Source organism: Malaclemys terrapin, chromosome 14, assembly GCF_027887155.1.
Source record: "Malaclemys terrapin pileata isolate rMalTer1 chromosome 14, rMalTer1.hap1, whole genome shotgun sequence".
NCBI lineage: Eukaryota > Metazoa > Chordata > Testudines > Emydidae > Malaclemys > Malaclemys terrapin.
In genome coordinates, this window is record NC_071518.1 from 42,897,456 (window position 1) to 42,921,920 (window position 24,465).

The 24,465-nt window shown below is 42.9% G+C and overlaps 1 protein-coding gene across 1 annotated transcript in view; it reads right to left on the minus strand.

Annotated features, from left to right (window-relative positions):
* Window positions 1-24,235, minus strand: part of GLG1 (golgi glycoprotein 1) — a 173,790-nt gene extending 149,555 nt beyond the window's left edge. The window contains exon 1 of the mRNA XM_054048830.1: window positions 23,888-24,235. Coding sequence (XP_053904805.1) covers window positions 23,888-24,205 — 318 coding nt within the window. The 5' untranslated portion in view covers window positions 24,206-24,235. The remainder of the gene's footprint in view (window positions 1-23,887) is intronic.
* Between the last annotated feature and the right edge of the window lie 230 nt (window positions 24,236-24,465).

The window sequence follows — 24,465 nt, forward strand, 5'->3', positions numbered from 1 at the left end:
AGTCTTGTGACTCAAACTTCCCATGACGAAGCCTAAGCAGATCTGAGATGACAGAATCAGGACCCAAGGGTCTTTTTATACAGCGTTCTAGCATCCACTTGACCACACAGTCCTAGTTAAACAATAGGCTTTTGATGTAACTTTTTGCTTTCTAAACACCACCAGTAATTAGTTACCCAAATTAACAGAGGGCAATTTATCCATTAGGCAGTCTATTACAAACTTCAAAGAGACATATAGACAATGACATTATTTTACCAAAGATTCATCCAAATGTTAATATTCCCTTTTGATCTCTGAATCAATAGTTATAGTGACAAACAGGAATTGTCTGTTTACAGGTAGCATCTAAGATGCACATAATTAGTATGACTTCTAACAATATAGGTTTGCATTTCAAAGTTCTAGTCTATTTAATGGCCCCAATTATGACTTATATCTTTCTAACGTGACTTTAAAGGTGGGCTTTGGGTCATTCAGCCTGCACGCTGTTTAACCCTTTCTAGCCATGTGTCACAAAGTGCTTACTAGCCCTGCTTGTAAAGAATCTGAGATGTACAATTCTATCACTAAGGCTTTAAGCTGCACTACCTCAAGGTTGGAATATTTCAAAATTATGTCAAGAAGTCAGTTGTTTATGGACAGAAGACTAAAACTCACATTTCCCACGGGCACAAAAAAAAAAAGGAGGCAATATCCCAGGTCTCTGATCTCTTCTAAGCCAGCCTCTGCCTCCATCGCCACCAGACAGCCACTACCAGAATACTGAACTTGCTTCAGCCATAAATTATTGCTAAAATCCGAAGTAATGAGAGCTCTGTACAGAAAGTAACAAGTGGTATCTGCATTACCAAAATACCATTTTCACAGAACATTTCAGGAAACTTTAAGCTACCCTTTAAACATCATTTGAGGGATGACCTTTTGATCTACTGTTTAATGGATAAGGTACCAACCTCACATTATGTAGCTTAATAAGTTTTGTTTAGCTGGAGAGGGAAATACATTTTCAGCACTTATCAGACATCTGATTTTAACTGCTTTGCTTGAGAAGAAATATTGTTGCAAGTCATTATGGAGAGTTCCTGTTTTTAAAATACAGCTGTTAACTATTAAATCTTCAACCTCATGAAAAGGGATTAAACCAAAATTGAAGATTATTCTTATTTCCTACAAAAAGTGGGTTACTGTACAACATATGAGCTAAGCACTTCAAAAAGAAAACCATTTCAAGCCCAAAGACCTGCGGACACTATCATCCCAGGACACTAAAACATAGTATATCAGACAATTTCCCTGAGTTCACTACAAAGACAACCAGTGAGAGAAAGTTCAAATAGGTAGGATTCTTCTGACCTGATTTGACCACTTTGATTATAAGACACTTGAGACCACTCAGGTTTAAATTTCAAACATTTAAGTTTTTCCAGTTACAAATGGGTTTCAAACATGTTTTTAAAAACCTATAAACTATGAACTAGCTTCCTATTGATCTTGATTATATTCTCACCCTTTTTAAAATTCTATTTGGAGCCTCGTCATTGTGACCTGATAGAGTTATTAAAGAGGGGCCCACGTCACACTTTTAAAAAAAATAACCCTTTGATCTTCTACATAAAATTTCAGCCCAAAGTTAATTCTCACCCACTTCTAAGTTAGTAAGACAAAACTGGAATTCCACCTCAACAGCAGCAACCATATAATTAATGGTGATTACTGTAACATAGCAACAGGTTGCCACTATTAGTTTAAACTTGCTCATATTCCACTGCCTGCTGGAGTGTGATCTGACAGTTACGTACTCCTACCACTGTCTTTCACCCTAATCCAATACAGACATCACACTTGCAGCCAACATACATCTGTACATTGTTGGCATTCCTTTACAACTGACCAAGACTGGCTGACTAATAACTCACTATTTCTGGCAAGAATTTCACTTATTTATAGAGTGGAGAATTCTGAATACTCATTCCAGTTATGGGTAAAAGTTATATTTAGCCCACCTGAGCTTTCTGGTGTGCTTACTGCTATAATGGAGTATCTGTTTATGCAGCTATTCCAAATAATTTTCTACAGAAAATGTGAATGCTGCTCTGCAAAGTGTATGCACCAAAATCCCCTCCTATAAGTCATCCCTATTTAACATATGCATGCTGTGAAGAGTATCTTGGTATTACAATGCAGTTTCATTAAGAAAGCAGCTAAAAAAAGATTTGGGGGTCATTGTGGATAATCAGCTGAACATAAACTTCCAGAGTGTCACTGTGGTCAAAAGAGCTAATGTGATCCTTGGACATATAAACAGGGGAATCTCAAGTAGAAGTAGAGCAGTTATTTTGCATCTGTATTTGGCAATGGCGCAACAGCTGTGAAACACTGTGTTCAGTTCAAGAAGGATATTGATAAATTGGAGCGAGTTCAGAGAAGAGTATGAGAATGATTAAATAATTAGAAAATATGCCTTATAGCAAGACACAAGGAGCTCAATCTATTTAGCTCAACAAAGAGAAGGTTTAGGGTGACTTGTTTACAATATAAGTAGTTACTCGGGGAACCAATAATTTATAATTAGCTCTTCAATCTAGCAGAGAAACATCCAGAGGCTGGAAGTTAAAATTAGACAAATTCAGACTGGAAATAAGGTGTAAATTTTTAATGTTGAGAGTAATTAACCATTGGAACAATTTACCAGCTCATGGTGGACTCTCCATTACTGACTATTTTTAAATCAAGATTGGATGTTTTTCTAAAAGATCTGCTCTAGAAATTATTTTGGGGCTATTCTCTGGCCTGTATTATACAGGAGGTAAGACTAGCTGACCACAATGGTCCCTTCTGGCCTTGGAATTTATGAAAATTGTAAGTGTAATTCTATTCTCGAGATTGATGGTGTAAAAAATATGCCATCTTGCTCAGCAGATCTGTTCCTTGTTTGTGCAGAGTCAGATCTGCCATGTTAGTGACAGTAGTATTAAGTACTTTTTACTGCTGTTCACAATGCAGGGCCAATACAGGTCTGAGAAACAACTGTATTCTATTCTATCTTGAACATTAACAGAATTGTTAACTATGTTCCAAACACTGCGCCAATTCTGTCCTATTTACACCTAGAAAACAGCAGACCAGTAAGATAGTTGCCCAATTGCAACTGTGGCAAAATTTGGCTTACAGATTTTACTAATCATGATGCACAAGTAGTGTAGAACATAATTCACTTTGACCTCAAAGGGAAGCTTTCTGTTAGAAAGCCATCTTATTTATAAACTGAGCATATTTGATCTGGAGTCAGACAATATACAAAGGATCCCACAATGCACTGGTATTTTAATAGCAGAAACACGATGGATGACCCAGGCCTGCCCTTCCACTCATTTCAAATATTAAAACATTGAATTGTTCAATACCATGAATAAGAGGGTACCAATTTTCACTGGGCTCTTTGGATGCTACAACAACATTACATATTAATTAATATCAGTGTTTCAGTCAGCACGAACAAGGTTAATGATTTATAGTCTCACATTCACACACACACATTTGGGTACATTTTCTAAGTTACTGCCAGCTGAGGTCATTCAGTGTTTCTACTTGCAATCGGATTAATTTTTCAGATTTATCGTATACTGCATTATTTTATCTCCAAGGGCCAGGGAAGTGAAAAATTAAACTCGTTAATGAAAAAAATTACCATAAACTACTACTTTGAGATGTTGCTCCAATTTACTCAGAGAACATTACAACAAGTCTTGTTCTCACATTCTACTGACACGCTATCAACATAGCTTGAATAAAATTTGGAGTGCTGCAGGAAAAGAGTCTACATCTCAGCTAATTTATATTTTGACTGATCAGTATTAAGAACATTCTATTAAGTAAAAGCAGCAAAGAGTCCTGTGGCATATTATAGACTAACAGACGTATTGGAGCATGAGCTTTCGTGGGTGAATACCCACTTCGTCGGATGCAAGACTAACACGGCTACCCCTGTGATACTATTCTATTAAATGCCACCCAAAAAAGTTTTCATAGAACAGTTTTACTACTCTGATTGTAAAATGAAAGCTGGACTGAGTTTGTTCTGCAGTACAATGAAAAGTGTCTCATCAATGTACCAACTGCGCAGTACAGCCTTTACTTTATTAGACTGCAGCAACCAAGCTGTACCCAGACCTTTGCCCTGCCTAACTATACCCTCGACGAAATTTAAATGAAGAATGGCTGGTCACTTTTCAGGTAGCAGGTCACAAGCGGGCAACAAAAAAGGAAGCACAACTCATTTTGAAGGGCTTCTTAACTAAGGCAAACATGGCATAATAAGGCTTAGTTTTCAACATATGCTGGGTGCTGTACTCTTTACAGTAATTTGTCAATAAAAGGTCAATATTTAAGGAATGTCTCCACTGCAATAAAACATCTGAAGCAGGCCCATGTCAACTGACTTGCGTTCGCAAGGCTCGGGCTGCGGGACTATATAATTGCAATGTAGATGTTTAGGCTTGGGCTGGAACCCGGGCTCTGGGACTCCGCAAGATAAGAGACTTTTTTGAGGGAAAGGTTTAAAATAAAAAAAGGTAATTAGTCCATACCTAATCTTTGCAATTATTCAGGTTAAATACATTTCCCGTTATAAAAAGAGTTCTTGCCAAAGAGTCCGTAAAGCCTTCTAACTGCAAGAGCACATTCTCCAAAGACCAAAGGGTAGGTAAAGGCTCTGTTGAGCCATGGTACCCATATACAGAGAAATCATACTACTGAAGGAACATTCAGTTGTCATCTCCTGCAGAAACAAAACATCAAGGCATACAAGAAAGGTAATGCACCTCTGCATAGCCTGGGAACAATGAGGGCTTTGAAGAGGGCACTGTGCCCCAGGGTGAGCATCTGCAACAGTGCAAAAAAACACACCACACCTCACAAGTGCACACCTGCATAGCTTCTTTGCCTTTGCAGCAGATGTCACTCAGACCTCACTCTTCTAAATCCAAAACTCAGCCTTCTTGCTAACCTATTGTCCCCAATGCTTGACTCTCTCTGCTTAACTACTCTGTTTCATAATCAATTATCTGCTTCCTGATTTATTCCTTAAAATTTTTTTTCTAACTCACTGATCCATCCAGAACTGACTCTCTGCAGAATTTGCTGTCTTCCTGATTCATATAAAAAACCCAATTCCCTGCAGGGCCACCCATTCATACAGCTCTGCTCTCACCACACCCATCCCTGCATTGCAGCCTCTTCCTTTTCCCCCAGCAGCTCAATTTCCCATTCCTGTTACTCTGCGTGTGATAGGTCCCACCAGCTCTATCTATGTCTCTCTCCCATGTCCACAATATCTGCCTCCAGTTACATCTATCCCAGCCTGGACCTTCCTTCCATTCCAATCTTCTTCATCTCCTGCAACTGATTCCATCACCTCTTCTCCCTGGCTCCTCCTTTCCCTCCCTCTGAAATAACTGCTTTTCCAGAAAATCTTACAGTAGTCTTCTTTGGCAGACTATGGTTTTCAGAGTTTGTCAGAGTGGGCCAACCTTGTGTCAAATTTTCAGGTGCCTTCTTGGGGGGTTTGAAAACACTCCCCCCACACCTTCACTCTGCAGGTGGCATTTGCTCAGACACCTCCGCACAGTGGTTGACTCACAAGTAGATAAATAAAAGCTGGTAATTTTGTTGCATTGGCACTGTTCCGCTAAGTGGCATTGAAGTACTACAGACAAGCAAAAACTGCACGGTTTCTTACATGTTTAGCATAGCCATACTAGATGGCGGGACAAAAAGTGGTAAAGGATGCCAAGTAAGTATCACTGGAATTCTGAAGGGTTGAGCTGCGGCTAATGAGATGGGGAGCTTTTCATTAACCACCATCAATAAAGAATGGAAACTTGCAGACGAAAGGTAACATTTTACTCTGTAAAGGATGATGCACAATGGCAAATAGTGTCCTGGTTTAAACTATCCTATTACAGTTGCCCCAAAAGGTCAAAAACTCAGGAATCAAGGGTTTGGCCAGTCTCTGGCTAAGGAGCAGAGACCCAGGAGTAGGAATCCTCAGCACCTGTATTCCATCCTCCTCTTCTCAACTGCATTTGACAGACAATCACACCTACTTTCTTGAAACCTTGGCTTCCTTGACTCCATCCTCTCCAAGTTCTTTCAATCAGCTCTTATCATTCACTTCAATGTCCCATTTGGCAGATCCTCCTCCCCTCTCCCACTGTTACAGATTTTAAAGTCAGAAGGAATCCTTATGATCATCTAGTCTGACTTCCTGCATACACCACAGAACCTCACCCAGCAAATTCTGGATTAAGACCATAATTTCTGTTTAAGGTACAGCATATCCTGAAGATATCCAGTCTTGACGTAAAGCCTTCAAGAGATGGTGAACCCACAGTGTTCCTTGGTGGGAATTCCAAATATTAGATCTCATTATGTCTTTATCTGCTGCATTAAAGGGATGCCCATTACCAGAACTTCTTCCCCATGTAGGTACTTCTAGAGCGTGATCAAGTCACCTCTTAGAGAAACAAAGCAGATTGAGCTTCTGAAATCTTTCACTATAAGTCATGTTTTCCAGATTTCAGATCATTCCTATCGCGCTTCTCTGAACCCTTTCCAATTTTTCAATCTTTTTTGAAGCGTTGACCCCAGAACCAGACCATTGCAATAATGGTCTCACTAATACCATATACAGTGGGCAATAACTAGGGTTTTTGCACTATTAAAAAGAGTAACCGCACGTGATTAATCACACTGTTAAACAATAATACAATACCATTTATTTCAATATTTTTGGATGTTTTCTACATTTTCAAATATATTGATTTCAATTACACAGAATACAAAGGGTACAATGCTCACTTTCCATTTTTTTATTACAAGTATTTGCACTATAAAACACGAAAACGGCATTTTTCAATTCACCTTATACAAGTACTGTAGTGCAATCTCTATCATGAAAGCTGAACTTACAAATGTAGAATTATGTACAAAAAACTGCATTCAAAAATAAAACAATGTAAAATTTTAGAGCCTGCAAGTCCACTCAGTCCTACTTCTTGTTCAGCCAATTGCTCAGACAAACAAGTTTGTTTACATTTGCAGGAGATCATTCTGCCTGCTTCATGTTTACATCACGTGAAAGTGAGAACAGGCATTCTCAAGGCACTGTTGTAGCCGACGTCACAAGATATTTACGTGCCAGATATGCTAAAGATTCATGTGTCACTTCATTCTTCAACCACCATTCCAAGAGACATGCATCCATGCTGATGACAGGTTTCAGAGTAGCAGCCATGTTAGTCTGTATCCGCAAAAAGAACAGGAGTATTTGTGGCACCTTATAGAGACTAACATTTATTTCAGCATAAGCTTTCATGGGCTACAGCCCACTTCATCGGATTCATAGAATGGAACATATAGTAAGGAGATATATATATAGCCCACGAAAGCTTATGCTCAAATAAATTTGTTGGTCTCTAAGGTGCCACAAGTACTCCTGTTCTTCATGCTGATGACAGGTTCTGCTCGATAACAACCCAAAGCAGTGCGGATAGAGGCATGTTCATTTTTATTATCTGAGTCAGATGTCACCAGCAGAAGGTTGATTTTCTTTTTTGGTGGTTCAGCTGTAGTTTCCACATTGGAGTATTGCTCTTTTAAGACTTCTGAAAGCATGCTCCACACCTCGTCCCTCTCAGATTTTGGAAGGCACTTCAGATTCTTAAACCTTGGGTCGAGTGCTGTAGCTATCTTTAGAAATCTCACATTGGTACCTTCTTTGCATTTTGCCAAATCTGCAGTGAAAGTGTTCTTAAAATGAACATGTGCTGGGTCATCATCTGAGACTGCTACAACATGAAATATATGGCAGAATGGGGGTAAAACAGAGCAGGGGACATACAATTCTCCCTCAAGGGATTTAGTCACAAATTTAATTAACGCATGATTTTTTAAACAAGCGTCATCAGCATGGAAGCATGTTCTCTGGAATGGTGGCCAAAGCATGAAGGGGCATACGAATGTTTAGCATGAGTGGCATGTAAATATCTTGCAATGCCAGCTACAAAAGTGCCATGCAAATGCCTGTTCTCCCTTTCTGGTGACATTGTAAATAAGAAAAAGGCAGCATTATCTCCTGTAAATGTAAACAAACTTGTCTGTCTTAGCGATTGGCTGAACAAGAATTAGGACTGAGTGGACCTGTAGGCTCTGAAGTTTTAGCTTGTTTTGTTTTTGAGTGCAGTTATGTAACCAAAAAAACAAAATCTACATTTGTAAGTTGCACTTTCACACCACAAAGATTGCACTACAGTACTTGTATGAGGTGAATTGTAAAAATGGTAAAACACAGTATTTTTCAGTGCAAATATTTGTAATAAAAATATACATCTCGATTTCAATTACAACACAGACTACAATATACACCTCTACCCCAATATAATGCTGTCCACGGGAGCCAAAAAAATCTTACCGCGTTATAGGTGAAACCGCGTTATATTGAACTTGCTTTGATCCACCGGAGTCGGCAGCCCTGCCCCCCTGGAGCACTGCTTTACCGCATTATATCCGAATTTGTGTTATATTGGGTCGCGTTATATCAGGGTAGAGGTGTATATGAAAAAGTAGAAAAACATCCAAAATATTTAATTTCAATTGGTATTCTCTTGTTTAATAGTGCAATTAAATCTGCAATTAATAGCAATTAATTTTTTTAACTGCAATTAATTTTTTGAGTTAATCGTGTGAGTTAACTGCGATTGATCGACAGCCCTAGTAATAACCTCTCCCTACTCCTACTTGATGGTGGCATCCAGAGTCCCAGAACAAGATCAGGTCCCCACTGTATTAGGCACTGTATAAACAGACAGTGTCTGCCCAAGAAAGCTTATACATTCAAGAAAGAAAAATAACTGGCAGCTGTTCCCCAAAGAGTTAACGTCATAACATGAATGAATCTTTTAATAAAAGCAATTGTTTTCTGAGGGAGAAGAGGCAGACAGAATCATAAAAAGAAACGGTTGGAAGGAACTTTAATAGATCATCTAGTCCACCCCCACCCTCTTCACTGAGGCAAGATCAAGTATACTTAGACCATCCCTGACAGAGGTTTATCTAACCTATTCTTAAAGATGTCCAAGGATGAGGATTCCACAACCTCCCTTGGAACATATTCCATCACTTAACTATCCTTATAGTTACAAATATTTTCCTAATATCTAACCTTAATCTCCCTTGTTGCAGATTAAGCCCATTACTTCTTGTCCTATTGTCAGTGGACATGGAGAATAATTGATCACCATCTTCTTTGTAACAGTCCTCAACTTTTAAGACATATCACAGGGGTGGGCAAACTACGGCCCGCAGGCCGGATCCAGCCCATCAGAGCTTTGGATCCAGCCCATGGGATTGCCCCCCGTGGCACCATGGGTCCCGCACCGCTCTCAGAAGCGGCCAGCACCACTTCCCTGCGGCCCCCGGGCGAGGGGGGCAGAGGGCTCTGTGCATTGCCCCCTGAAGCTCCCATTGCCCAGGAATGAGGAACTGCAGCCAATGGGAGCTTTGGGGAAGGTACCTGGAGGTGCAGCAAGAGCTAAGCAAGCGGAGCCCTCCGCCCCCCCTCCCCCAGGGGCCGCAGCACTTCCTGGAGTGGCACGGGGCCGGGGACAGGACAAGCATGCAGGAAGCTTGCCCTGGTCCCAGTGCGCACCGCTGCCACCCTGGAGCCACTTTAGGTAAGTGGTGCCGGGCTGGAGCCCAAACCCCTCCTGCACCCCACCTCCCAACTCCCAGCCCTAAGCCCCCTGCCTGCACCTCGCACTCCAACTCCCTGCCCTGAGCCTCCTTGTACACCCTGCACCCCCCAACCCCCTTCCCTGAGCTCCCATATACACACCACACCCCTCATTACTTGCCCTGAGTCCCTTCCTGCACACCGCACCCCACACTCCCTCCCGCACCCCAACCCCCTGCCCTGCATACAATTTCTCCACCCAGATGTGGCCCTTGGCCCAAAAAGTTTGCCCACCCCTAATTTATCAGGTACCTCCTCAATCTTCTCTCAATACTAAACATGTCGTTTTTTTAACCATTCCTCATAAGTCAGGTTTTCTAAACCTTTTATTGCTCTCCTCTGGACTCGCTTCAATTTGTCCCCATCTTTCTTAAAATGTGGCATCCAAAACTGGACACAGTACTACAGCTCAGGTCTCAACAGTGCTATGTAGAGCAGGACAATTACCTCCTGTCTTACATACGACAACTCCTGTTACTACACTCCAGAATGACATTTGCCTTTTTTGCAACTGCATCACATTGTCTGCTCAGATTCAAGTTGTGATCCAGTACAACCCTCAGATCCTTTTCAGCAGTTCTACTGACTAGCCACTTATTCCATTTTGTAGTTGTGCATTTGATTTTTTTTCCCCGCCTTCCTTGGTGTAGTGCTTTGCATTTGTGTTAATCGAATTTCATCTTACTGAATTCAGACCAATTCTCTAATTTGTCATGGGCATTTTGAATTCTATTCCTGTCCTCTAACGTGATTGCAACCCCTCCCAGATTGATGTCATTGGCAAATTTTATAAGCATACACTCCACTCCATTATCCAAGTCATGAAGGAAAATACTGAATAGTAATGGACGCAGGATTCTCCCGCAGGCCCCACGACATATGTCCTCCCAGTTTGACAACAAACCACTGATAACTAAGTACAGTTTTTCAACCAGTTATGCATCAAATGTCAGTCTGTACCCTTATGTTCACCACTTTTACAAGATGATAAATTTCATATCCACATTATAGTAATTTCAACTAGACCACATTTCCCAAGTTTGCTTATGAGGATGTCATGTGGCACTATGTCAAAAGCCTTACTAAAATAAAAATATATGTCTACTGTTTTCCCCCCCCCCATCCAGTAGGCCAGTAACCCTGTCAGAGAAGGAAATTAAGATGGTCTGGCATAATTTGTTCTTGACAAATCCACATTGGGTATTATTTATCACCGTTATCCTCTAGATACTTACAAACTGATTGATTAATAATTTGTTACACTATCTTTCCAGGTATCAAAGTTAGGCTAACTGATCTGTAATTCCCTAGATCCTCCTTTTTAAAGCCAGGTACTATGTTTGCCCTTCTCCAAACTTCTGGGACCTGACCTGTCGTCCATGAGGTCTCAAAGATAATCATCTCTGAAACTGCTTCAGCTAGTTTCTTAACTACCCTAGGGAGAATTTCATCAGGCCCTGCCAACGTGAACACATCTAACTTATCTAAATATTTATTTCTTTAACCTGTTCTTTCCCTATTCTGGCTTCTGTTCCTTCCCCCTTGTTATCAGTATTAATTGTGTTACACTTCTGGTCACAGTTAACCATTTTAGTGAAGACTGAAGGAAGACAGGCATTAAACAACTCAGCTTCCTTGATGTCATCTCCTCCTCTGCTAAGTAATAGACCTAACCTTCCTTCCTATTTCTAGTGCTTCTAATGCCTTTATAGGATCTCTTCTTAATTGCCTTTTACATACCTTGCTAAGTGTACACATTTTGAGCCTTAGCCTTTCTGATTTTGTCTCTACATGCTTACGCTATTGTTTAGTATTCATCTTTAGCAATTCTGTCATATTTCCAATTTTTGTAAGATTCCTTTTTGATTTTCAGGTCATTAAAGAGCTCCTAATGCACTCATATTGGTCTCTTACTAGTCTTCCTATCTTCCCTTCACATCAAGATAGTTTGCTGTTATGCCTTCAGTATTGTCTTTGAGAAACTGCCAGTTTTCCTGAACAACTTTTTCCAATGGGACCCTACCTACCAGTTGTTTGAGTTTTTTCATATCTGCTTTTTTGAAGAGGGTCAAATACTACTTCCAATTCAGCAACAAAGGAGGTCTTTATAAACGTCATCCTCCCAGCCCATTAACATTACGGAGGTGGAGAAGGGAATTCAGGAAAATATTGCAAATCTTTACATCACTACGTTTCCACCTTCAGCAGGGAGGACAGCCTTTGCACTACACAACTGATTTTCATTTCATTTCATCTACACATGAAAACAATCCATTCCTGACTCCTTTGTGCAGTCATCTTATCTCATTGCTAGACAAGCTAAACAGGTGGAGTTGTCTAATCAGTAACTGATTTTTATTAACAAAGCAATGACACTGGATGTACTATACTGAATTGAACTATGACCAGTTAGACACTTCAACTAACAGCAAGAGTCTGTACTAAGCAAGTTTTCTTAAAAATCACTCACCAATATGCTAGTTCTTCTCCACAATCCCATATTTATTCCAACATTTATTTTTGGCTTCACACATTTTGATGCCTTGCAGTAAAACAGAGACCACCTAAAATAAAGAGATGCAGTATTGCATTTTGTTTCCTAACACAAAACATCTTCCACTGAGTTCAACCAATTGTCAGAGCAGAAGGTAACTATATAGCCAAGGTATAAACAGCTGATGTTTCAGACTACTGCCATCCAGTTCCTGGTCAAATTTCAAATTATCCAATCAATTTACCAGGAAAGGCTGAGCTCCAAGAAAGCACATACATGCAGGATAAGAAAGCCAGATCTTTTACTTGCCATTGCAATGTTTAAGCATCCCATAACTTAAGTGGTCAAGGATAATGAAGGATTTCAATGAAGTATAAAAAAAAACCCTTAGTTAAAAAAACAAGTTAAGGTTGCTAAGGGTCAACAATGTAGTTCTCACCCTTTACAAAACCCAAGCACTTAAAAGTAAAAATAGTTGTGGACATTGTTTCATATCCAAAGAAATGCACATTTCAACATAACTGACAGATTTTAATGCACTTGTTACACATTTCAATATCTAAATATTTTCTTCCAAGAGATACTCAATGACTGCCTCTCCATAATGGAGCACCTCTGGCTAGACTCAAGAAACAGCAGTTCAGCAGACTTCCACTGCACAAATGCTTAAGGAATTTTTAGACAAGAGTAAGAGGTCTCTCCACCCCATGCACTTTCAGAGCTTCTTGAAAGAGAAGGGTGCTAATTCAGCTTTTTAAAAATTTGAATCTGCAACAATGGGCTCAAAAACAGGAAATAACTGTATAGCAGGGGTTCCCAAACTTGGTTCACGGCTTGTTCAGGGTAAGCCCCGGCGGGCCGCAAGACGCTTTGTTTACCTGAGCGTCCGCAGGTACGGCCACTTCTATGGCTCCCACCATTATGCTATATCTGAAGTGACAGGCCCACTTAAAAGTCTAAAAATAAGATTGAGAACAACAGAATTCAATTTCACAATTTAACATGTCAGCTTTGCAACTCTGAACCAAATTCTCAATGGTTTAAGGAGGAGCTGAAGTTTATTTAGGCGGAAACAAACACTTATGCTATGTCAACACTGCCCTGGAGTTTGGACTACATGGGTGTCACCTGCAGCTCCGCAGAAGGGAACTAAAAGGTTCTTAGTTCACGTTAACATTCCTCTTTAAAGAGGTGCCTTTTAGTTCCTGCCCCCAGCATCCACACAGGGCAGTTGCAGCATAAGCACATTAGTGCACACAGCAGTGCAAACTGCAGGCTGTACAGACAAGTCCTTAGACCTGGTTATACTGTTTCCCTTTTACAACCAGCTGTTTCACCCACCTTGGGAGGCAGCGTATCTCTACAGTAATGACCAGGGGCTGGGGGTCAGTTCTCAAATTCTAATCTTAGCTCAGCCACTGACTTGCTGACTGGACTTGAGCAAATCACATTACCTCTTGCCTCAGAGTAGTTATCTGTCAATGGCAACACTTACCCACGTACCCCATGGGGTGCTGTGAGGATTACTTAATGTTTTAATGCTTTGGACATGTTCAAGCACAATAAGATGACCATTATATCAAGTTAGTTCAATGGGCAGTAATACATACACAACCCATCCTTTTAACAGTAAGAATATTAAGCTCCTCTAACAATTCAGAAGGATGTTTAAGATGATAGAGGAAACACTAAAAACAATGAGGAGTGCTTGTGGCACCTTACAGACTAACAAATATATTTGGGCATAAGCTTTCCTGGGCTAAAACCGATGAAGTGGGTTTTAGCCAGGGATGAAAGTAACTGAGGATACTTACAGGTACTGGGGGGGGGGCAGCTCTGTCCCCCCCCTCAGAAGAGGTGGGGCCTCGGGGAGAAGGGGCGGGGCTGTGGGGGATCAGCATCCCCCAGCCAGCCCTTCCAGATCGCCAGGCCCACACCACCCAGGGCTCCCGTGTTGATTTAAAGGGCCCAGGGCTTCAGCGGCATCCGGAGCCCCGGGCCCTTTTAAATCGCGGGCCTCAGGGCAGCTGCTCCCTTTGCCCTCCCCACCCCACCTCCCCCGTCGGCGAGGGGGGGGGGGCAAAGGGAGCAGGGACGTTAAAGCGCTGCAGGATCCTTTGCTGCCAATGGCGGGTCGCAGCAACATTAAAGCGCTACCATGGCAAAGGACCACCCTTAAAGCGCTGCCGCGGCAGCGCTTTAGTGTCCCTGCCCCTTTTGCCTCCCCTGTGAGCAGTTCTGCCGGTACAGACCCTACCAGCAGGGCCGCCGATGGGGAAAAGGAGCAGTGCTTTAAGAATGGTCCAGTGCAGGTTCTTACCAGTATGCAGTATCAGCTCGTACCGGCTCACTTTCACCCCTGGTTTTAGCCCACGAAAGCTTATGCCAAAATAAATTTGTTCGTCTCTAAGATGCCACAAGTACTCCTGTTCTTTTTGCTGATACAGACTAACACGGGTGCTACTCTGATACAGGAAACACTGACAGTTATGAAGTGAGCCCAATAACTTGTGTTTGGCTAAAGCATAGCTTCCAGAAAGGCCTCCATCTGGAACTGAAAACACCAAGCAATGGAGAATCCATCACTTCCGTTGTAGTTTCTTCCAATGACCAATCATCCTCATTCTTCAAAATGTGTTCTTGTTTCCAATTTAAATTTGTCTGGCTACAGTTTCCAGCCATTGGTTCTTGTTATGTCTTTCTAAGCTTGATTAAAGAGCCTTTTAGCATCCAAAATTTTCTCCCCAAGAAGGTACTTACACTTTAAAACATTAGAAATGTTTTTGCTAATGCCCCCCCAAAAGGACTGGGGGGACGGCTACTGAGAATAAGAAAGAAGGGGATTTTAGTTATTGTTTGAATATTGTTTTTGTTAACACCTGTTTAATACATCCATAATAGTTTTTCTTCCAAATGTCTATCCTTGCAGGAGACTGATACCACCAATTTTTCAACTGAGGGCTCTAAGAGACAGTACACAACCAATCCATCAACTGAGGGCTGAGAAAGCTCAAATTCTAGTTCTCTGGTCTCCACGAAATTGTGCAGCAAAACAAGGAAACACGTGTTGCTTTCCTTTGATATATCCAAAGTAACAAGTAGATATTAAAATAAACAATGTTCAGGCTTTCTTTAGACATCATAAAAAACAAGGTCACGTTGAGTCTAGTTCAGTCTGCTGGGGTTGCATACTGATGTATGAGCCAGCAACTCCCCCAATAACAGCTTGCTGGTATGGGAAAGAAACCTAGCTGTCCAGACAGAAAAGGACATTAGAAGTACTGGGTAATTCAAGAAGGTTATATCCTTCTCCACTACAGGAGAATATTTAAGATATAGGATTAAGACATTCAGATCATGTTCAAGTTACCACAACCTACTTGGTGCTCAGCAGCCAGATGGCATTTACAATTTTATTCATTACTTGTACTGCTTAGAGCCCTGCTCAGGGACTGGGACCCTGTTGTGCTAATCATTGTACACACAATAAAAAGATAGTATCTCCTAAAAGACTTTGCAATCTAACTATTTTGCTGGGCTCAGGAATCTTAACTTCCTCACCTTAAAATTTTGTTTTTAGAAAGAGTTATTGTATGGGCACCACTTTGCAAGTTTGCTTTACAAACACTATAGGGCCTCTTAAATAAAGCTATAATGTTACAGAAGATGACTAGTTTTAGACAGCATTTGTTCCCGTAAACTCTCCCTCCATTTCCAACCTGAAGGCAGAGTGTCTTGGATGACATATTGGACAGAATAAAGAGCATACAGCGCATGCTACTCAATGCTGGTTAGTAACTGTTTAACACTGTTGAGAATCAAAATACTGACGGGGTAAATTGGAGAAACTCTCAGTATACAAAGAATCTAGATACTGTAGGCCCTTCAAATAACCATTTTAATTTACTTCTCAATAGTGAATCTTTGAGAGGTAAAAACAGATACTGATATATCATGACAATGCCCATCAGAACTATTACACGCAGATTAATCATTACACTGTACCTGACAGTACAGTTAAAAGTCAAATAAAAACATGGGATTCAGTTCAGACTGCAAAACTGTACCCTGGGAGTGAAATCAAAATCACATTGGATTGGTTGATGCCCTGTCACAAAGTGGGGTGTAAATTGAAAGATTTATTTGTAGTGCTAGTAGCCCCAGATGTCAGACACTACTAAAGCTTAGGGAAGAATACCAGTGGACGGGTAAGATAAAGAAATGTGTTGCAAGGGGAACAGAGAAAAGCAGAAGTGGTAATAACAGAAAAACTGAAGAAAGTGAAAGAAAGAGGCAGAAATATCTACCCCCAAAACAGTACATCTTAGCGAAGCCATACTACCTCCCAAAAATCCCATTCAGGCATCAGTGAGTGGTATAAACAATAGGAAGGGCTAGTTACCCATGGTAAAACATAAAAATGGGCCAGGTCTGTAAAAGGTGTTATCTATTTTACACCATTTTGAGATGTCATTTTTTTTTTTTAATTAACCCTGAAAAACAGCGTAACTAAATAGCAAAAACTTCTAATTTGAGGTTAGAAAGAATCTTAGTTTTGGTTTGAGTGTTTTGTTTTTAATTTAAGAAGTGATAACTGTCATTGCTAAGTCAATAATTCAAGCCCATCCCAATGAGGCTAACCATAAGTCACTGATATCTACTGGCTCTGATAACCGATGAGAAATGAAGACAGTTCTTAGCAGATATATTTCCACTTCACAAAACACCATTACTTTTGGTAATGGAAACCCATACTAACAGAGGCACCAAGTACTGAACAGATCATAAGGACTGACCTCCAGTGCTCCCTGTAATTTCTCTCACCCATGTGCGGAATGAATTTTGTTATGTGCACCAATATGGGGGTGATCTGACACACATCACCTTCATATTGGGGCACATAACAAAATTCATGTGGTGGGGCTGGGACCGAGGGGTACGGAGTGTGGGCTGGGGCAGAAGCTTGGATGCAGGGATGTGAGGTCTCTGGGCCCTCGTGTGGGGCCAGGGATGAAGGGTTTGGGATGCAAGAGGATGATCCGGGGCTGCAATGGGCAGAGAGAGGACTCCCCCTAGCTCTCTCTCCCCACAGCAGCACTTGGGCTGGGGGGGGAGGGAGAGAGGCACCTCTTCCCACCACAGCAGCTCCGGGGCTGGGCCCGCAGGATAGGTATCCCCACTGCAGCCAGGGCCGGGCCGGGTTCAGGTTGCCCCAGCAGGTTGAGGGCCAGGCTAAGTTGGAGCCCAGGGAGGGGCACCCTGGCCACGCCAGGTCCCCGGGTGGGTTCCCTGAGCACCCACACACCACTAAGAAAGCTGCTGTGCAGCCACGTGGCTTACAGGGAACTTAGCTGACCTCACCCCTCCTCCCACTCCACTCCCTCAAGGTACTTCCCAGAGCTTCAAATCTGATATTACCAGGCTGATATGGGGAAACTGTCACAACTGACTCCTATTGCAGCTACATGGTGGATAGAAGTGTACTGTGTTTATTTAACAACTTTCACTTCAAATTGCTTTAAGCTACACAGATGTACAGAACTACACATGCGAAGAACCACTGAAGTTCTCTCTGGGCCAGAGATCATACAACAAAAACACAACAGAGTTAGGAGGTAAAATTCCAGAACACAAGGACATTGGAACAAGCCCCCTTAGTCTCCAGAGCTAGCAAAGCAGTACTTTCCATAGGCACTGGGAGATACTGACTGATTTTTAAAAGTCAAACTGCCCCAACACTTCTCTTGAAAATATTTTTTTTTAAACTGTAAACAAAACACCAAAGCCAGTCCAAGCAAGGATTTTACTCCAAGAAATCAAAACCAGAAATTCCATGAAGTCTATCTGCTAGTGACTTTGCTATTGATTTTTTGTGAAAGGCAATGAGATACTATGGTGATTAGCACCCATATAAAAACTGAAGGCACAGATAAAAAGGAGCCACTGGTTGGGAAAAAAGTGAAAAGCCATTTAAAAAACAAAGGTTTCAAAGTAGCAGCCGTGTTTCTATCAAGCATTCTTAAAACTACAATACCCACCTGCTGAAGTGAAAAAATAGATTGACAGAGCCAGAAGAGTACCCAGAAGCCACCTACTACAGGACAGGCCCAACGAAGAAAATAACAGAACGCCTCTAGCCACCACCTTCAGCCCCCAACTGAAACCTCTCCAGCGCATCATCAAAGATCTACAACCTATCCTGAAAGATGATCCCTCACTCTCACAGATCTTGGGAGACAGACCAGTCCTCGCTTACAGACAGCCTCCCAACCTTAAGCAAATACTCACCAGCAACTGCAAACCATACAACAAAAACACTAACCCAGGAACCTATCCTTGCAACAAAGCCCGATGCCAGCTCTGTCCACATATCTATTCAAGTAACACCATCATAGGACCTAACCACATCAGTTACACCATCAGGGGCTCGTTCACCTGCACATCTACCAACGTGATATATGCCATCATGTGCCAGCAATGCCCCTCTGCCATGTACATTGGCCAAACTGGACAGTCTCTACGCAAAAGAATAAATGGACACAATTCTGACATCAGGAATCATAACATTCAAAAACCAGTGGGAGAACACTTCAACCTCTCTAATCACTCAGTGACAGACTTGAAGGTGTCAGTTTTACAACAAAAAAACTTCAAAAACAGACTCCAAAGAGAGAGTGCTGAACTCGAATTAATATGCAAATTAGACACAATTAACTTAGGTCCAAACAGAGACTGGGAATGGTTGGGTCATTACACTAATTGAATTTTTTCCCCCGCATATTAAGTTCTCCTCACACCTTCTATGGGTCATCTCGATTATCACTTCACATTTTTTTCTTCTGCTGCTACTGATAGCTCATGTCAATTGATGGGCCTCTTACAATTGGTATGCGTACTTCCACCTTTTCATGTACTCTGTATGTATAAATATCTTCTGTCTGTGTGCTTCATTCTACGCATCTGAAGAAGTGAGCTGTAGCCCATGAAAGCTTATGCTGAAATAAATTTGTTAGTCTCTAAAGTGCCACAAGTACTCCTGTTCTTTTTAAAAAACAAAAAGAATGCAGAATATGGCTAAACACACTGCATGTAAAAATGCAGAGCATACAGAAACATTACAACTCATTAGGCAAATTTGAAGAAATGCCATGGTGCATGATACCCCCTATAATTAGCAAGACAAGGAGGCTGAGGTAATATCTTTTATTGGACCAACTTCTGTTGGTGAAAAAGATGCACCTTTTGAGCTACACAGAGCTCTTCTTCAGGTCCGGGAAAGGTAATCAGAATGTCACAGCTAAACAGAAGATGGAACAGATAGTTTAGCATAAGTAGTAAACACATACTGTAAGAGACAATTCAAGGTGAAGTGGCCAGGTAACACCTCTGCAGTCACAGAACAAAAAAGGGGAGTGAATGGGTTACAGATTGTTGTAATAAACCATAAATCTGGTGTTTATTAAATCCATGATTTCTAGTTTCTAGAAAAATTATTAATTTAAGATCCTAGGGTCATCATTTGAAGGAGTTGTGCAGGTTTCCTCTGAGGATGAGAGGTCATATATGGAGTGATCGCTTCATGAAAAGTGTTTTCCCACAGGTGATATGGTGCTTTTGTCTTATTTTTTTGAGTTCATTTAAATAACCTTGTTTCACAACGTGGGTCACTGTCAATTACAGAAAACAAAAAGCTTTTTGTTAAATTGAAAACTCAATGCAACCAGACCCTTCTCTCAATCAAATAGGAATCTATCACACAGCTGGATTTTGCTGCCATATGCTTTGAGCATATAGCTTTTGATTGCTCTTCCAGACTTCTTACTAGTACTGCAGCTACATGTGTACCCCATTTATGTGAGCACTTCTAGAAAAATAAGAGGCAGATGTAAAATAACCACATATGTTCACTAAGTTGTTTTATTACAGCAGTAAAAATCACAAGTCAACAAAAGAAAGGGCCCCACGGATAGGTTATCAGAATCCCAGAGCAAGCTTTGATTCCTATGCTCAGTTTATCATTCATCAAAAACATATTACAACATATAAAAACAACTTAAGAAAGGGAGAAAATCAAATTATTTCAATGTTAAAAACCCAGCTGTTGTTTGAAACAAGTAGGAAAAAAATGAAAAATGTAAGAGCCGCTCTTCTGAAGAGACTATAGGTTCATCTGGTATCCTCCTTCCTGAAGTAGATGTTACCTGGTGCTTCAGAGGAAAGCAAAACCAGGCCAGTTGTGCAGTACTGTATATCAAGAAGCAGGAGAAATGACTGCCCTTCTCTTACCATAGAAAGCTTCTAATAAAAATTAAATTCAGCTACAGTATTTAATCCCAATCTCAATAGCCATGTCTGACTGCACATAGAAGGAATTACTTCTCATTCTAAATTTACTGGCCATTAATTTAATCTAGTGAAACAGACCTAACGTGTACAGATGAAAAAATACAGTATGATGCACATTCAACAGGAACTGACATATGAGTCAGAAAACAGATCCCTCAATTCCAGTACCTTGTCTCCAAACAGCAGTCTATCACCCTGTGTTTCAAAGAAAAGAGAACCACTATAATGCACCTAACTAATTACTGCTCTACATTGGGTAGAGGAAAGGGATTCCTTCCCAGCCCATAGGCTAAAGACCTGAAAAAGGACATGAGACAATCTAATAATGAGTCAAGTATCAGGGGGTAGCCGTGTTAGTCTGTATCTACAAAAAGAACAAAGAGTCTGGTGGCACCTTAAAGACTAACAGATTTATTTGGGCATAAGCTTTCGTGAGTAAAAACCTCACTTCTTCGGATGCATCCGAAGAAGTGAGGTTTTTACTCACGAAAGCTTATGCCCAAATAAATCTGTTAGTCTTTAAGGTGCCACCAGACTCTTTGTTGTTTTTCTAATAATGAGGTACCCCTTTTTTCAATTACATTTACTAGACAGCAATTCAAATAGATTTAACACACACCTAATCCTTCCCCAATCCTAGTAACTATACTAGTAAATAAGGACCAAACTGAACGAATGATAACTTGACATGACTTAGGCCTGGTCTACACAGGGCAGGGGGAGAATTGATCTAAGTTACACAACTTCAGCTACGTGAATAACATAGCTGAAGTCAACATACTCGACCACTGCAGTGAGTCGACTGCTGCCGCTCCCCTGTCAACTCCAGCTGTGCCTCTCGAGGCAATGGAGTACAGGAGTCGATGGGAGAGCACTCAGGGATCGATTTATCACATCTAGACTAGACGCGATAAATCAACCCCCCGCTGGATCGATCGGGTAGTGTAGACATACCCTTAGCTTAATAAAGGCATCAATCCAGAATTCTGTGACCAAGAAAAATATGGCCATACTCTGGAAGTTGCCTAAAACTATCAAAACACCAGCAACCCCATTTGTGTTATGGGCAGCACAATTATGAATAGAATCATAGAAGATCAGGGTTGGAAGGGACCTCAGGAAGTCATCTAGTCCAACCCCCTGCTCAAAGCAGGACCAATCCCCAACTAAATCATCCCAGCCAGGGCTTTGCCAAGCCTGACCTTAAAAACCTCTAAGGAAGGAGATTCCACCACCTCCCTAGGTAACCCATTCCAGTGCTTCACCACCCTCCTAGTGAAAAAGTTTCTCCTAATATCCAACCTAAACCTCCCCCACTGCAACTTGAGACCATTACTTCTTGTTCTGTCATCTGCTACCACTGAACAGTCTAGATCCATCCTCTTTGGAACCCATTTTCAGGTACTTGAAAGCAGCTATCAAATCCCCCCTCATTCTTCTCGAGACTAAACAATCCCAGTTCCTTCAGCCTCTCCTCATAAATCATGTGCTCCAGCCCCCTAATCATTTTTGTTGCCCTCTGCTCGACATTCTCCAATTTTTCCACATCCTTCTTGTAGTGTGGGGCCCAAAACTGGACACAGTACTCCAGATGAGGCCTCACCAATGTCGAATAGAGGGGAATGATCACGTCCCTCGATCTGCTAGCAATGCCCCTACTTATACAGCCCAAAATCCGTTAGCCTTCTTGGCAACAAGGGCACACTGTCAACTCATATCCAGCTTCTCGTCCACTATAACCCCTAGGTCCTTTTCTGCAGAACTGCTGCCTAATGCATGGGATTCTTCCGTCCTAAGTGCAGGACTCTGCACTTGTCCTTGTTGAACCTCATCATATTTCTTTTGGCCCAATCCTCTAATTTTTCTAGGTCCCTCTGTATCCTCTCTCTACCCTCCAGCATATCTACCATTCCTCCCAGTTTAGTGTGATCTGCAATACACAGTGTAATATTTACCATCAAGCTATCAAAGATAAAAGCTTCAGAGGTCAAGTACAGAATTAAGTTAACTGACAAAAGGGGATTGAGTCCAGCTATCACTACACAAAATACATACAACTGTACTGCCCTTCACCAATGGCTCTCAATCTTTCCAGACAACTGAACCCCTTTTCAGGAGTCTGATTTGTCTTATATACCACCAAGTTATACCTCACTTAAAAACTACTTGCTTACAAAATCAGACATAAAAATACAAGTGTCACAGCATGCTACTACTGAAAAAATTGCCTACTTTCTCATTTATGCCATTTCAAATCTATTGAAATATATTGTATTGTACTTACATTAATTTATTGTACTTACATTGTACAGTGAATAGTATATTAAATCAGTATAAACAAGTCATTGTATGTATGACATTTTAGTTTGTACTGACTTTGCTAGTGCTTTTTATGTAGCCTGTTGTAAAACCAGGAAAATATCTACATAAGTTGATGTACCCCCTGGAAGACCTGTGTACTCCCAAGGTACATGTATCCATGGCTGAGAACCACTGCCCTACACGCTGTCATCATTCAGCAGCATTTGCAATTTAAACACCGAAGAGATAATTGTGGTGACTTCAGGGCCTCAGCTTTAAATCAGAAGGGAGGGTGCAACCCTCCAGGAACCACATTCCCCTCCCCGCCAGCAGCACCCCGACCAGTGCTCTCACCCAGCAGGCGCAGAGGCACGGCCTGCGCTCCGCGACGAGCTCCCTCCACCTCGCCTGCAGGCGCCCACGGCTCTCGCTTTCTCCTTGCCCCCGGGCACCCCGCATGCTGCAGCCTCCAAAGCACATCGCGGCAAAACACGCCTCCGTCCCTCTCCCCGCCTGCCCCCTCCCGCTCCCAGGAGCCCTCCCCCGCTGCCAACTCGCCAGGCAGCTCTGCTGGGCTACAGCAACTCCCCAGCTCCCCTTCCCCTGGCCGTGCCTCTCCCCAGCTCCCCGCTCCCCTTCCCCTGCCTCTCCCCAGCTCCCCTTCCCCGGGCCGTGCCTCTCCCCAGCTCCCCGCTCCCCTTCCCCTGCCTCTCCCCAGCTCCCCTTCCCCGGGCCGTGCCTCTCCCCAGCTCCCCGCTCCCCTTCCCCTGCCTCTCCCCAGCTCCCCTTCCCCTGCCTCTCCCCAGCTCCCCTTCCCCTGGCCGTGCCTCTCCCCAGCTCCCCGCTCCCCTTCCCCGGGCCGTGCCTCTCCCCAGCTCCCCGCTCCCCTTCCCCGGGACGTGCCTCTCCCCAGCTCCCTCCCGCCGGCCCCTCAGCGCGCGGCCCGCGCCCACCTCTCTCACGTCCTGCAGACACTCCAGCACGGCCAAGTTGTTGGCCCAGCTGTGCTTGGGGCAAACCCGAGTCACGTCCTCGCGGCAGGCAGGCTCGTCCGCCAGCTTCCACCCGCCGCTGGAAAGGCCGCCGCCGCCGCGGGACCCCCGCCCCCCGGGGCCCGGCCCGCCCGCCGGGACCTGCTGCTGGGCGCCCTGGCCAGCCGCCCCCAGCCCGGGCCCCCCTGCCGCCGGCTCCGCGGCCGCGAGCGAGAGCGAGAGGAGCAGCAGCGCCAGCGGGCCCGGCCAGTGGCTCCGGACACGTCCGCACGGCGCCATCTTGGATCCGACACCCTCCAGCCTGCTTGCCGCCCGACCCGCCCACCCGCACGCAGCGCGTATGCAAATCAGCGCGCCGCCACGGCATGACGCCGCCGCCAGGGCACTGGACAGACCCGCCCGCAGCATAAAGACACGCCCCTTTTCCTGACGTGAGCGGCCAGGCCTTGTCAGGATCCGCGCGCCGCGCATGCGCATGCCCCTCCCGCGGGTGAGCATGGCTGGATCTCCAGCCGCCCCAGGGCCTGACTGAGCCCCGC